General features: G+C 43.0%; 2 gene segments (V, D, J or C); one reads left to right on the top strand and one right to left on the bottom strand.

Moving 5' to 3' along the window:
* Positions 1–421: 421 nt before the first annotated feature.
* LOC124027337 lies at positions 422–3073 on the bottom strand. The segment is given in 3 exon segments: positions 422–1026; positions 1966–2049; positions 3064–3073. Coding segments are annotated over 3 exon segments (420 nt in total).
* A 1149-nt stretch (positions 3074–4222) lies between these two features.
* Positions 4223–10229, top strand: LOC124027336. The segment is given in 3 exon segments: positions 4223–4475; positions 9249–9320; positions 9511–10229. Coding segments are annotated over 3 exon segments (645 nt in total).
* The last annotated feature ends 3016 nt before the right edge of the window (positions 10230–13245 follow it).

The raw sequence follows: 13245 nt of genomic DNA, 5'->3' as shown, positions 1-13245 counted from the left end.
GAGGCTGAAAGTGATATTTGCATGGACAGGGTTACTGCAACACTCCCAGAATAGAGCAGCACAGTAGCCAGATGTTCACCTGTCCCAGATAGTTCCAGTGAGTTTAGAGCACATGGTTTCAGTATTAGTAACATCATAAAGACCAGTGGGTTTATAATGTCTTTGGTATTAGTAACGTCACGAAGACCAGTGAGTTTAGAGCACATGGATTCAGTCTGAGTCGTATTGTAGATTTCCGTTTGACTGGTACCAAACCTGAACCAATCAGCTAAGTGTTCATTGAGAGAGGTTCATTAACTGAAATGTATCAGTAACATTGTGTTTCATGGCAGAGCTCTCCATTCCTTATGAAAACTAAACAAATCATAAAGAAAAATGTCTAATGGTAAACCTCAGTAAAGAATGATATCAAGGCACACAATTTAACATTTTGAACGTCTTTATTAGCTCAACATGTCAGAACCAACAGCATTACAGTAATTAGGTTCAGAACACATGTGATATGAAAGCCAAGCAGATCTATTTGACATCAGAATCAGACATCTATTCTGTTCTTTGTTCCACTATGCTAAAAGCTCCAGCTGGAGGAGAGATTCCCACACAGGATCCAGCCCAGCATTAGATCAGTGTGCTTGTATTACTGGAACAGTAATATGGAGAGGTGCAGAGTAAAAACAGTGGAGTCAGATGGGGGAGCTCATTAATCAGAACACTGGTCTCTCCTCAGTGTCTCAGAGAGCGGAGACTGGGAGCCCTGGGTGGCCTCACAGGTCACAGAGCCCACCTTCTTCCACTGGTCGACAGGGAGGGTCAGGGTGCTGCTCCAGCTGTAGTGGCCATCCTTCTCCAGGACCCCGGGGCTCCCGGTCACCTCCCACGTGCCACTGCTGCTGCTGCCGTCCACCTTCCAGCTCAGCTTCCAGTCTGAGGGGAAGCCCTTGTTGGCCAGGCACATGAGAGTGGCCTTCCCCTGCTGCAGCTCCACACTGGAGGGGGGCAGGACTGTCAGGGTGGGACGAACATCACCTAGGAGACAGGTGGGAAGTTAGGGAGAGGGGAACTATCAATCATCAGACTGATATGACAATAATGATGCAGCAGTTTTACATCTTAGCTGTAAATTACGTTTTTTTCCATCAGTAGGTTTCTGTTCCTCATACAGACAGTCAGTTTATCACACTTCCCTTTGATTAGCTACTGAAGCATATTATAACTACATGAGATGACTGAAAATACAATCAACTATCTTCAAAATTGTACTATTTAAAATGTGAAATATTCCTCCCTTACTGTAATGGAATAAACTCATAGGAATCAAACTGCATTTCATTATTAATTATTATGATTATTATTTTAAAGAACATTTCACAGAATGTATGAACAATTCTTACATTATGAATTAAATTACAATTGGTTGATAATATGCCTGTGCTGAGGAAATAAATTCCAGTTGAGTGTAAACATCTAACAATGAAATACATTTAATTTAAGTCACACTAAAACATAAACCTATATTCATATGAACAGCAGAAAAGCTGGACTTCACAAGATAGCAAGTCTTTTCAATAGATAGCAAATAAAACAACAAATGGGGTCAAATAAGATAACAAAATAGTAAATAGCAAATAGATAGCAAATCTAAGCAATACCTTGTAGCTGAATGCTGAAGGAGTGAATTAAGTTGAATATAACCATCTTACAACAATTATATACATTTAAAAGACACATTTAAATAAAATGAATAGTTATATTATTTACGTGACTAGGTCTGTTAACCAAAAATAATAGCTTAATATTTGAGGTTTAACCAAAATATATTTTCACACAAATGGGGATTCTTATGAAGAGAATAACTATGCATAGCATTTATTTCCATTTTAATCTTAGTTTCTTCTCTCACAAGATCATCAGTGCATCTATATGCAAGGTCAGAACATTTTCTTTATTAGAGGTAGGTAAACTTACTTCCAACATCCAGTCTAGTGCCTCCACCAAAAGTGTGCCACAGTGATACAATTTCATTCAGCGGCCGTACATAAACCTCTGACACTATAGAGACACTGCTTTTGCTCTTTGTAAAGCTACATTAATCTAAACCACTCTTATTTCAACAGTATCTCTGTTCCAAATGAATACACACCCTGTTTGATATATTACATCTTGAATAGGCATTTTGATTTAACTAAGTTTACTTTAAGGAAAATAAATTCTCAAAATATAAATATAAATTTCTACTTTCTATTTAAGGGAGTTGTAATATTGTTAAGAAAATGAATTGGGATTTTGATATCAGAGGTCAAGATCAAGAACTGAATACTTACTGCCAACACTCAGTTTGGTCCCTCCACCGAAAGTCCACCACAGTGATACATTCTGATTGACTGGCTGTACAAAAACCTCTAGACAGACACAGAGGGGAATGGTAACAGAGACATGGAACTGATCCCCCCTACTGGTCCACTCTGGAACTCCAGTAGACTGGACACATTCACTTTACCCATTGAACTATCTACATAGTGAAAACGGCTGTGGACAGTGTTGACACAAAGTTCTTTCAGAAACTATTCACACCCTTTGACTTTTTCCACATTTTGTTGTCTTAACAGCCTGAATTGAATGGGGACTTTTTAAGATAGTTACAGAGTCTGATGGCTGTGACAGGAGAAAACTGAGCATGGATCAACAACATGATATGGTAGTACAGGCACAATCTTAGAGGAAAAGTTGGTTCAGTCTGCTTTCCACCAGAAACCGGGAGACAAATTCATCTTTCAGCAGGACAGCAACTTAAAACACAAGACCAAATATACACTGGAGTTCCTTACCAAGACGACATTGAATGTTTCTGAGTTGCCTTTAAGTAGTTACAGTTTTGAACTTTAAAAAATATGACAATTAAACCCATTAGAATCCCATCTTGTTACACAACAAATGTGGGAAAAGTCACAAAAGTCCACATTTTTTACTTCATTATGAATAAAAATATCTGCCAGCGGCATTTTGCGGAAGAGTCACACTGTCTGGAACATTCTCCCTAGTAAGTGGTACCTGCTCCATGTGTACATGTGTACATGATTTGTGGCAAATCTGTTTCAATCATGTCTTTGGTCACTTTCACGTGGGTCAAACAAAAACACCCTAATGATTGGCAGACAATAGAGCCTCCCACAACGCAGGTGATGGCTGCAAGTTGCAACTGGTGAGGAGGAACTGCAGAAACTTGCAGTCAACTACAGTCAAAACTTCATGACCTTTGATCACATGGTTTTTGTAAAGGTCATGCAGTTGTTATGTAGGCTCAAGTCAGAATATGAGAACAAATGAGAACTCATAGTTGCTTCCCACTCTTTATGCAAATGACCAGATATTGTCAATAGCTTCCAAATTAACACAACATAAGATATCAGTCATGGTAGATTTAGGCTAGAATCTGTGTCAGGTAGGAAATTAGAAGTGCAATCATCCCACTGGGCAGATGTCATTTCAATGTCTGTTCCACGTGTTCAACATAATTTCATTGAAATGACGTGGAAACGTGGCGTAGCGGTCTAAGGCACTGCATCGCAGTGATTGAGGCGTCATTACAGACCTGAGGTTGATCCCAGGCTGTGTCACAGCTGGCCATGACCGGGAGACCCATGAAGCATCGCACAGTTGGGCCAGCGTCTTCCGGGTTAGGTAAGAGTTTGGCCGGCCTGGATTTCCTTGTCCCATCAAGCTCTAGCGACTTCTTGTGGTGGAAAAAGCGCCTGCAAGCTGATCTCGGTTGCCAGCTGGACAGTGTTTCCTCCAACACATTGCTGTGGCTGGCTTCCGAGTTTAGCGAGCAGTGTGTCAAGAAGCAGTGCGGCTTTCCAGGATTGTGTTTCGGAGGACGCATGGCTCTCGACCTTCACCTCTCCTGAGTCCATAGGGGAGTTGCTGTGATGAGACAAGACTGTAACTACCAATTGGGGAGAAAAGGTGGTAAATCTGCAACAAAAAACCACACACACAGCTCATCAGGAGGAATCTGACCAGAGGCAGTTAACCCACACCTTTCACATATTATCACTCTATGACATGAGCTCAAGAGAAGATAAAAACTTGTGAGGATTTCATGCACTCTGTTTACTAGTATAGAGACTGTTTAAACAGTATTCATTTTTTAGAAACAAATAATTAAATGTCTAAAGTCTACTGACTTCCAGATATCTCTTAGATCTCTTATCTTTCATCGACCATGGAGCACCTGAACTCCTCCAGCACCTCCAGCATGGACCCCACCTCCCTGGATTTAGGTCGCCTGACTTCAAACATCGTCCTGGGGCTGTGCTGTGTGCTGGGCCTCCCTGGTAACATAGCTGTTCTGGTGGTCAAACTGCGCAGCTCGTCCCAACACCCCAACTTTACCGTGTGTCTCATGCTGAACCTGGCGTCCTCTGACATCTTGTACATGGCCACGATACATGTGTGTATCTATACTCTCCTGCCTGGCTGGATTCTGGGCCGCCTGCAAGCTGTCTGTATAGCCTGTACTTTCTATGTATCTATAGGGTAGCCTAGATTTGTTCCTTTGGTGATCTAACCCCCATTCAAGCTTGACCTCCATTGGTAAAATCCATCTGTCCCATGCATGAATACATTTATTTAGTTTTAATTAAGAAATAGATGTTTTATTTCTCTTGCAGTAGGCTACATAGAGGCTACTTCTGCTTTTGTTCAGAGGACCTCCAACTTGTTCAATTACTTCATCACACTTTTTAAGTTGCCTTAAAATCTTGACAGGTATTTTACTATTGAGCACAATGGAAAAACACAGATCTATGCAACATTTCAAACCTTGCACCACTCTGATGCCCATCATGGGTTCAACTCTGTCCGTTTCATTCTAAACCACAACAAGAAGTGAGACAACTTGTCAACACGGCCAAACAAAATGTTTCTGGACCAAATGAAGGTAGAACTTGTGGTATGTCAGATGTAACACATTTAGTACACAGACAGACAGCGTTATCCTCCCCCTAAGCACCATGTCTTTTGGTTCAAAATTAGAGAAAAGGCTGAATCATCAACATAAATTGATGCTGTAAACCATGTATTCAACAGCATAGGCTATATTTCTATATGAAAGAGAAACCCTCAACACCTCTTACATGAGGTATGGCTGCTATGACTGTCAGTTCTCCCTCCTATCTTTAGTCCCCAGTGTCTTTAGTATGACTGCTATGACTGTCAGTTCTCCCTCCTATCTTTAGTCCCCAGTGTCTTTAGTATGACTGCTATGACTGTCAGTCCTCCCTCCTATCTTTAGTCCCCAGTGTCTTTAGTATGACTGATATGACTGTCAGTCCTCCCTCCTATCTTTAGTCCCCAGTGTAGATGCAAGGTTTGACACACCATGAGATTAACATGATACTGTTTTTTGGGGTTATGATAGGATGGTGAAAAGCATGATCTGACGCACACCCCCAAAATGTTTCAATAGGTGCTGACTAATGGGAAGTAAACTGGATAAAAATAAATAAAGTTGTACACTACATATGCTCCTAACAACTGAATGGGTACGTGTTATTTCTTACATTAGTACCCCAGGTCATCTTAGGTTTCATTACATACAGTCGAGAAGAACTACTGAATATGAGATCAGCGTCAACTCACCATCAGTACGACCAAGAATATGTTTTCCGCGACGCGGATCCTGTGTTCTGCCTTACAAACAGGACAACGGAATGGATCGCAAGAGGGAAACGTAGCGGTCTTCTGGTCAGACTCCGAACAAGGGCACATCGCGCACCACTCCCCAGCATTCTTCTTGCCAATGTCCAGTCTCTTGACAACAAGGTTGACGAAATCCGAGCAAGGGTAGCATTCCAGAGGGACATCAGAGACTGCATCGTTCTCTGCTTCACGGAAACATGGCTTACTGGGAAGACGCTATCCGATGCGGTGCAGCCAACGGGTTTCTCCACGCATCGCGCCGACAGAAACAAACATCTTTCTGGTAAGAAGAGTGGCGGGGGCGTATGCCTCATGACTAACGAGACATGGTGTGATGAAGGAAACATACAGGAACTCAAATTTAACTCTGATTTAGAATTCCTCACAATCAAATGTAGACCGCATTATCTTCCAAGAGAATTCTCTTCGATTATAATCACAGCCGTATATATCCCCCCCAAGCAGACACATCGATGGCTCTGAACGAACTTTATTTAACTCTTTGCAAACTGGAAACCATTTATCCGGAGGCTGCATTCATTGTAGCTGGGGATTTTAACAAAGCATATCGATTGCGCAACCAGGGGTGGTAAAACCTTGGATCATTGTTACTCTAACTTCCACGACGCATATAAGTTCCTGCCCCGCCCCCCTTTCGGAAAAGCTGACCACGACTCCATTTTGTTGATCCCTGCCTACAGGCAGAAACTCAAACAAGAGGCTCCCACGCTGAGGTCTGTCCAACGCTGGTCAGACCAAGCTGACTCCACACTCCAAGACTGCTTCCATTACGTGGACTGGGACATGTTTCGTATTGCGTCAGATAAAAATATTGACGAATACGCTGATTCGGTGTGCGAGTTCATTAGAACGTGCGTCGAAGATGTCGTTCCCATAGCAAGGATAAAAACATTCCCTAACCAGAAACCGTGGATTGATGGCAGCATTCGCGTGAAACTGAAAGCGCGAACCACTGCTTTTAATCAGGGCAAGGTGTCTGGCAACATGACCGAATACAAACAGTGCAGCTATTCCCTCCGCAAGGCTATTAAACAAGCTAAGCGTCAGTACAGAGACAAAGTGGAATCTCAATTCAACGGCTCAGACACAAGAGGCATGTGGCAGGGTCTACAGTCAATCACGGACTACAAGAAGAAACCCAGCCCAGTCACGGACGAGGATGTCTTGCTCCCAGGCAGACTAAATAACTGTTTTGCCCGCTTTGAGGACAATACAGTGCCACTGACACAGCCTGCAACGAAAACATGAGGTCTCTCCTTCACTGCAGCCGAGGTGAGTAAGACATTTAAACGTGTTAACCCTCGCAAGGCTGCAGGCCCAGACGGCATCCCCAGCCGCGCCCTCAGAGCATGCGCAGACCAGCTGGCCGGTGTGTTTACGGACATATTCAATCAATCCCTATACCAGTCTGCTGTTCCCACATGCTTCAAGAGGGCCACCATTGTTCCTGTTCCCAAGAAAGCTAAGGTAACTGAGCTAAACGACTACCGCCCCGTAGCACTCACTTCCGTCATCATGAAGTGCTTTGAGAGACTATTCAAGGACCATATCACCTCCACCCTACCTGACACCCTAGACCCACTCCAATTTGCTTTACCGTCCAAATAGGTCCACAGACAATGCAATCTCAACCACACTGCACACTGCCCTAACCCACCTGGACAAGAGGAATACCTATGTGAGAATGCTGTTCATCGTACCCTCCAAGCTCGTCATCAAGCTCGAGACCCTGGGTCTCGACCCCGCCCTGTGCAACTGGGTACTGGACTTCCTGACGGGCCGCCCCCAGGTGGTGAGGGTAGGCAACAACATCTCCTCCCCGCTGATCCTCAACACGGGGGCCCCACAAGGGTGCGTTCTGAGCCCTCTCCTGTACTCCCTGTTCACCCACGACTGCATGGCCACGCACGCCTCCAACTCAATCATCAAGTTTGCGGACGACACAACAGTGGTAGGCTTGATTACCAACAACGACGAGACGGCCTACAGGGAGGAGGTGAGGGCCCTCGGAGTGTGGTGTCAGGAAAATAACCTCACACTCAACGTCAACAAAACTAAGGAGATGATTGTGGACTTCAGGAAACAGCAGAGGGAACACCCCCCTATCCACATCGATGGAACAGTAGTGGAGAGGGTAGCAAGTTTTAAGTTCCTCGGCATACACATCACAGACAAACTGAATTGGTCCACTCACACTGACAGCGTCGTGAAGAAGGCGCAGCAGCGCCTCTTCAACCTCAGGAGGCTGAAGAAATTCGGCTTGTCACCAAAAGCACTCACAAACTTCTACAGATGCACAATCGAGAGCATCCTGGTGGGCTGTATCACCGCCTGGTACGGCAACTGCTCCACCCTCAACCGTAAGGCTCTCCAGAGGGTAGTGAGGTCTGCACAACGCATCACCGGGGCAAACTACCTGCCCTCCAGGACACCTACACCACCCGATGTTACAGGAAGGCCATAAAGATCATCAAGGACATCAACCACCCGAACCACTGCCTGTTCACCCCGCTATCATCCAGAAGGCGAGGTCAGTACAGGTGCATCAAAGCTGGGACCGAGAGACTGAAAAACAGCTTCTATCTCAAGGCCATCAGACTGTTAAACAGCCACCACTAACATTGAGTGGCTGCTGCCAACACACTGTCATTGACACTGACCAAACTCCAGCCACTTTAATAATGGGAATTGATGGGAAATGATGTAAATATATCACTAGCCACTTTAAACAATGCTACCTTATATAATGTTACTTACCCTACATTATTCATCTCATATGCATACGTATATACTGTACTCTACATCATCGACTGCATCCTTATGTAATACATGTATCACTAGCCACTTTAACTATGCCACTTTGTTTACTTTGTCTACATACTCATCTCATATGTATATACTGTACTCGATACCATCTACTGTATGCTGCTCTGTACCATCACTCATTCATATATCCTTATGTACATATTCTTTATCCCCTTACACTGTGTATAAGACAGTAGTTTTGGAATTGTTAGTTAGATTACTTGTTGGTTATCACTGCATTGTCGGAACTAGAAGCGCAAGCATTTCGCTACACTCGCATTAACATCTGCTAACCATGTGTATGTGACAAATAAAATTTGATTTGATTTGGTATATAGAGTGTGTAACTTTAATTTCATACGGATCTGGGGGAGCTTGTACAGAGCACCACTACTGTCCATCTTGAGAAGGTCTGAAACATACAGAGAGGCAGTAATTCTACTGTTAAACTTAATTGACCTTCTGAGCCTGAAAACCACTGTTGATGGACATAAACCACTGTGTAAGTGGGTCAAAGTAGGCCTCATTTAAGATATAGTTGTTATATTGTGTGGTTTATGATTTCAGTATTCTCAAATGTAATATACAGTAGGCCTGTTGACTTCTTTTGTATGTGTGGTGTATTTGCGTAAAATATTGGGGTTTTGCATATCTGTCCTGCCTCATTGCTCCACATACTTTTAAAACCCCAGTGTTGATCAGTGACTGTTCACTCCTTTCAGAGCCACTGACACGCAGCACAATGATGATGTCACTGATTCTACTGCTGGGGACACTGGGGCTCCTTGTTCAGGGTGAGAGACACTTTAACTAACTGATTCATGATGGTTTGGGCTTCAGATTGAAACTTTGTGAAATTTGAAGATTTTAATACAAAACAATCTGGTTTTGCCTGATATGTTTCATGTTATAATGTGTAAGATTATAAATGTCTATTTGTTGTGATTAATAATCAACCTTTCTTTACTTTTGTTTGTGTTTCAGACTCATCAGCAGATATAATTCTGACTCAGTCTCCTAAATCTCAGTCTGTTAGTCCAGGAGAGGTTGTCTCTCTCAGCTGTACAGCCAGTTCAAGTACTGGTAATGCGCTTAGCTGGTACCTGCAGAAACCTGGAGAAGCTCCTAAACTCCTGGTTCATAGTGCTACAACCCGTCAGTCTGGGATTCCAGGTCGTTTCAGTGGGAGTGGATCTGGTAGTCCTTATACTCATTACACTCTGACCATCAGTGGAGTCCAGGCTGAAGATGCAGGAGATTACTACTGTCAGCAGGGTGGCAGCTATCCGTTCACACAGTGTTAGAGCTTCGTACAAAAACCTCCCTCAGCTAAAGAGGAACTGCTCTGACTCAACAGCTGCAGAGCTACAGAGTCTCCCGTATTCTAAAGTATTTTAAACACCAATTCTTTGAAAAATGACGCATACTGTACATATCTCTCTATATATTCTCCAAATATGTTAAATCTTTGCAAACACACTGGGACCAATAAGGATACAGAGCTGTAGAAAATGCTTTCTTTTGAAGGACATGTTAAGCAAAGTTTAGGTTTAGGGGTTTAGATTTACGCTTCGATTTCTCTTCATATTGTAAGAAGAACTCATTTCAGTACACAACAGCATGAGTGTTGACCCCGTCTGAACCAAACTATTCATGCCCTACTCAACTTCTATACGCCTCCAAACTTGAATGAGTGAATACAGTCATATCATTTGCATTCAAGAAATACTACTTTGACATCATTATGATACAGTATATCACATGGTTTCAGTATTAGTAACATCATGAAGACCAGTGAGGTTAGAGTACATGTATTCAGTATTAGTAACATCACGAAGACCAGTGAGTTTAGAGTACATGTATTCAGTATTAGTATCACTGTAGATATCCTTTTGACTGGTATTATATTTGGCCCAATTAGCTAAGCGTTCATTCCGAGAGGTTCATTAACTGAAATGTATCAGTAACATTATTTTTCACGATACCTCTCGATACCTACTCTCCTGGACGACTGGACTCTGCAAGCTAGCCACCATCACTCCAGGTGCTCTACCTGCAGATGTGGAACCGGATGGGACGCAAGGGGGAGGTTGCACTGCTCCTGGCCCTGTGGGGGCTTGCATGCGGCCTGACTGGCCCCGCTGTGACCACTCGCGAAATGGGTGATGAATGCTGCCAAGACACGTGCTGGGGTTCATGATCCCATTCTCTGTGCTGGTCACATCCTACTGCTGCCTCCACGGACTGGTGAACCAAGTTGACGCAGCAGATCACAAGTGTTGTGGTTGCATTCTACATCCTCTGCATCCCTGTGATCCATAAGCGTGGTGGACATTGCCGGAGTGGTGCTGTGTCTGTCTGAAGTCGGTCTCTGCAGATTTGACTAAAGGGATGTGGCAGGCATGCCAACCCAAAACTCTAACCCTCACCCTACCCATAACCAAACCCCTTATCCCTAACAGTAACATATTAATAATTTCTTAGGGCTGTGATCCCGCTTACGGGATCGATATGACAACAGCCAGCTAAAGTGCAGGGCGCCAAATTCAAAACAACAGAAATCCCATCATTAAAATTCCTCAAACATAGAAGTATTTCACACCATTTTAAAGATGCACTTCTTGTTAATCCCACCACAGTGTCCAATTTCAAATAGGCTGTACAGTGAAATCACCACAAATGATTATGTTAGGTCAGAGCCAAGTCACAGAAAAACACAGCCATTTTTCCAGCCAAAGAGAAGAGTCACAAAAATCAGAAATAGAGATACAATTAATCACTAACCTTTGATGATCTTCATCAGATGACACTCATAGGACTTCATGTTACACAATACATGTATGTTTTGTTCGATGAAGTTCATATTTATATAAAAACATCTCAGTAGACTTTGGCGCGTTATGTTTAGAAGTTCCAAAAACATCCGGTGATTTTGCAGAGAGCCACATGAATTTCCAGAAATCCTCAAAATAAACATTGATAAAAGATACAAGTGTTATTCACAGAATTAAAGATAGCCTTCTCCTTAATGCAACTGCTGTGTCAGATTTTTTTAAAACGTTATGGATAAAGCACACCATTCAATAATCTGAGTACGGCGCTCAGAGACCAAACAAGACAAAAAGATATCCGGCATATTGTGGGGTCAACATAAGTCAGAAATAGCATTATAAATATTAATTTACCTTTGATGATCTTCATCAGAATGCACTCCCAGGAATCCCAGTTCCACAATAAATGTTTGATTTGTTCGATAAAGTTTATCATTTATGTCCAAATTCCTCCTTGTTGTTAGCGCGTACAGCCCAGTAATCCATCTTCAAATAATTCCGTTACAGTCCGTAGAAACATGTCAAACGACGTATAGAATCAATCTTTAGGATGTCTTTAAACATAAATCTTCAATAATGTTCCAACCGGAGAATTCCTTTGTCTTCAGAAATGGAATGGATCGCGAGCTACCTCTCATGTGAACGAGCGTCACGAGCTTGTGGCACTCTGCTAGACCACTGACTCAAAGAGCACTTAGGAGGCCCTCCTTTACAGTAGAAACCTCAAACAAGTTTCTAAAGACTGTTGACATCTAGTGGAAGCCTTAGGAAGTGCAACAGGACCAATATCCCACTGTATCTTCAATAGGGAATGAGTTGAAAAACGACCAACCTCAGATTTCCCACTTCCGGGTTGGATATTTTCTCAGGTTTTTGCCTGCCATATGAGTTCTGTTATACACACAGACATCATTCAAACAGAATGATTCAATTCAGAGTGTTTTCTATCCAAATATACTAATAATATCATATATTAGCAACTGGGACTTAGTAGCAGGCAGTTTACTCTGGGCACCTTATTCATCCAAGCTACTCAATACTGCCCCCAGCCATAATAAGTTTTAAGGTATTCACAAAATAGAAAAAACATTTTATCTGGATTCAGCTGGTCAGTCTATGTCATGGAAAGAGCAGGTGTCCTTAATGTTTTGTACGCTCAGTGTATACCAGTGTTGCAGTTGCACTAATAACACTTACATTGTTATCCCAGAAAATCTCAAGTGTTATTACATACCTCTGGGAAGAACTATTGGATGTAAAAGCGATGTCAATTTAACCATCATTACGACCAGGAAAACGACTTTCCCGAAGTGGATCCTTTGTTCGGACCTCCACCCTGGACATGCGATCTTATCCCAGCGGCCGACCCAAAAAAACGCGGTCGCGGCAGGAGAGGAAGACGGAACGGCCTACTGGTCAGACTCAGAAGGTGAGCACACCATTCACCGCTTCCGAGCATATTTCAATGTCCAATCTCTAGACAACAAGGTGGATGAAATTAGGGCACGAGTTGCTTTCCAGAGAGACATCAGAGATACCCTAGACCCACTCCAATTTGCCTACAGGGAGGGGGTGAGGGCCCTTGGAGTGTGTCTGTGTGTGTGTGTGGGGGGGGGGGGCAGCTCATCGGGAGGAATCTGACCAGAGGTAGTAAACCCACACCTTTCACTTACTATCAATCTATGACATGAGATCAAGAGAAGAGAAAAAATGTTTTTTTTTGTTACAATGTGTAGTTTGTCTATGATGTTAGTATTCTCCGATTTGATATACAGTAAGCATACTTCTGGAAACTGGTGACTAATTTTATCTGTGTGTGTGTGTGTGCGTGCAAATGCACGCATTTGCGTAAAATACATTTGCATAGCTGTCCTGCCTCATTGCTCCA

Source organism: Oncorhynchus gorbuscha, unplaced genomic scaffold (assembly GCF_021184085.1).
Source record: "Oncorhynchus gorbuscha isolate QuinsamMale2020 ecotype Even-year unplaced genomic scaffold, OgorEven_v1.0 Un_scaffold_3108, whole genome shotgun sequence".
Classification (NCBI taxonomy): Eukaryota; Metazoa; Chordata; class Actinopteri; order Salmoniformes; family Salmonidae; genus Oncorhynchus; species Oncorhynchus gorbuscha.
Note: the sequence above shows the minus strand (reverse complement) of the source record. Positions and strands in the feature narration are given on the sequence as shown.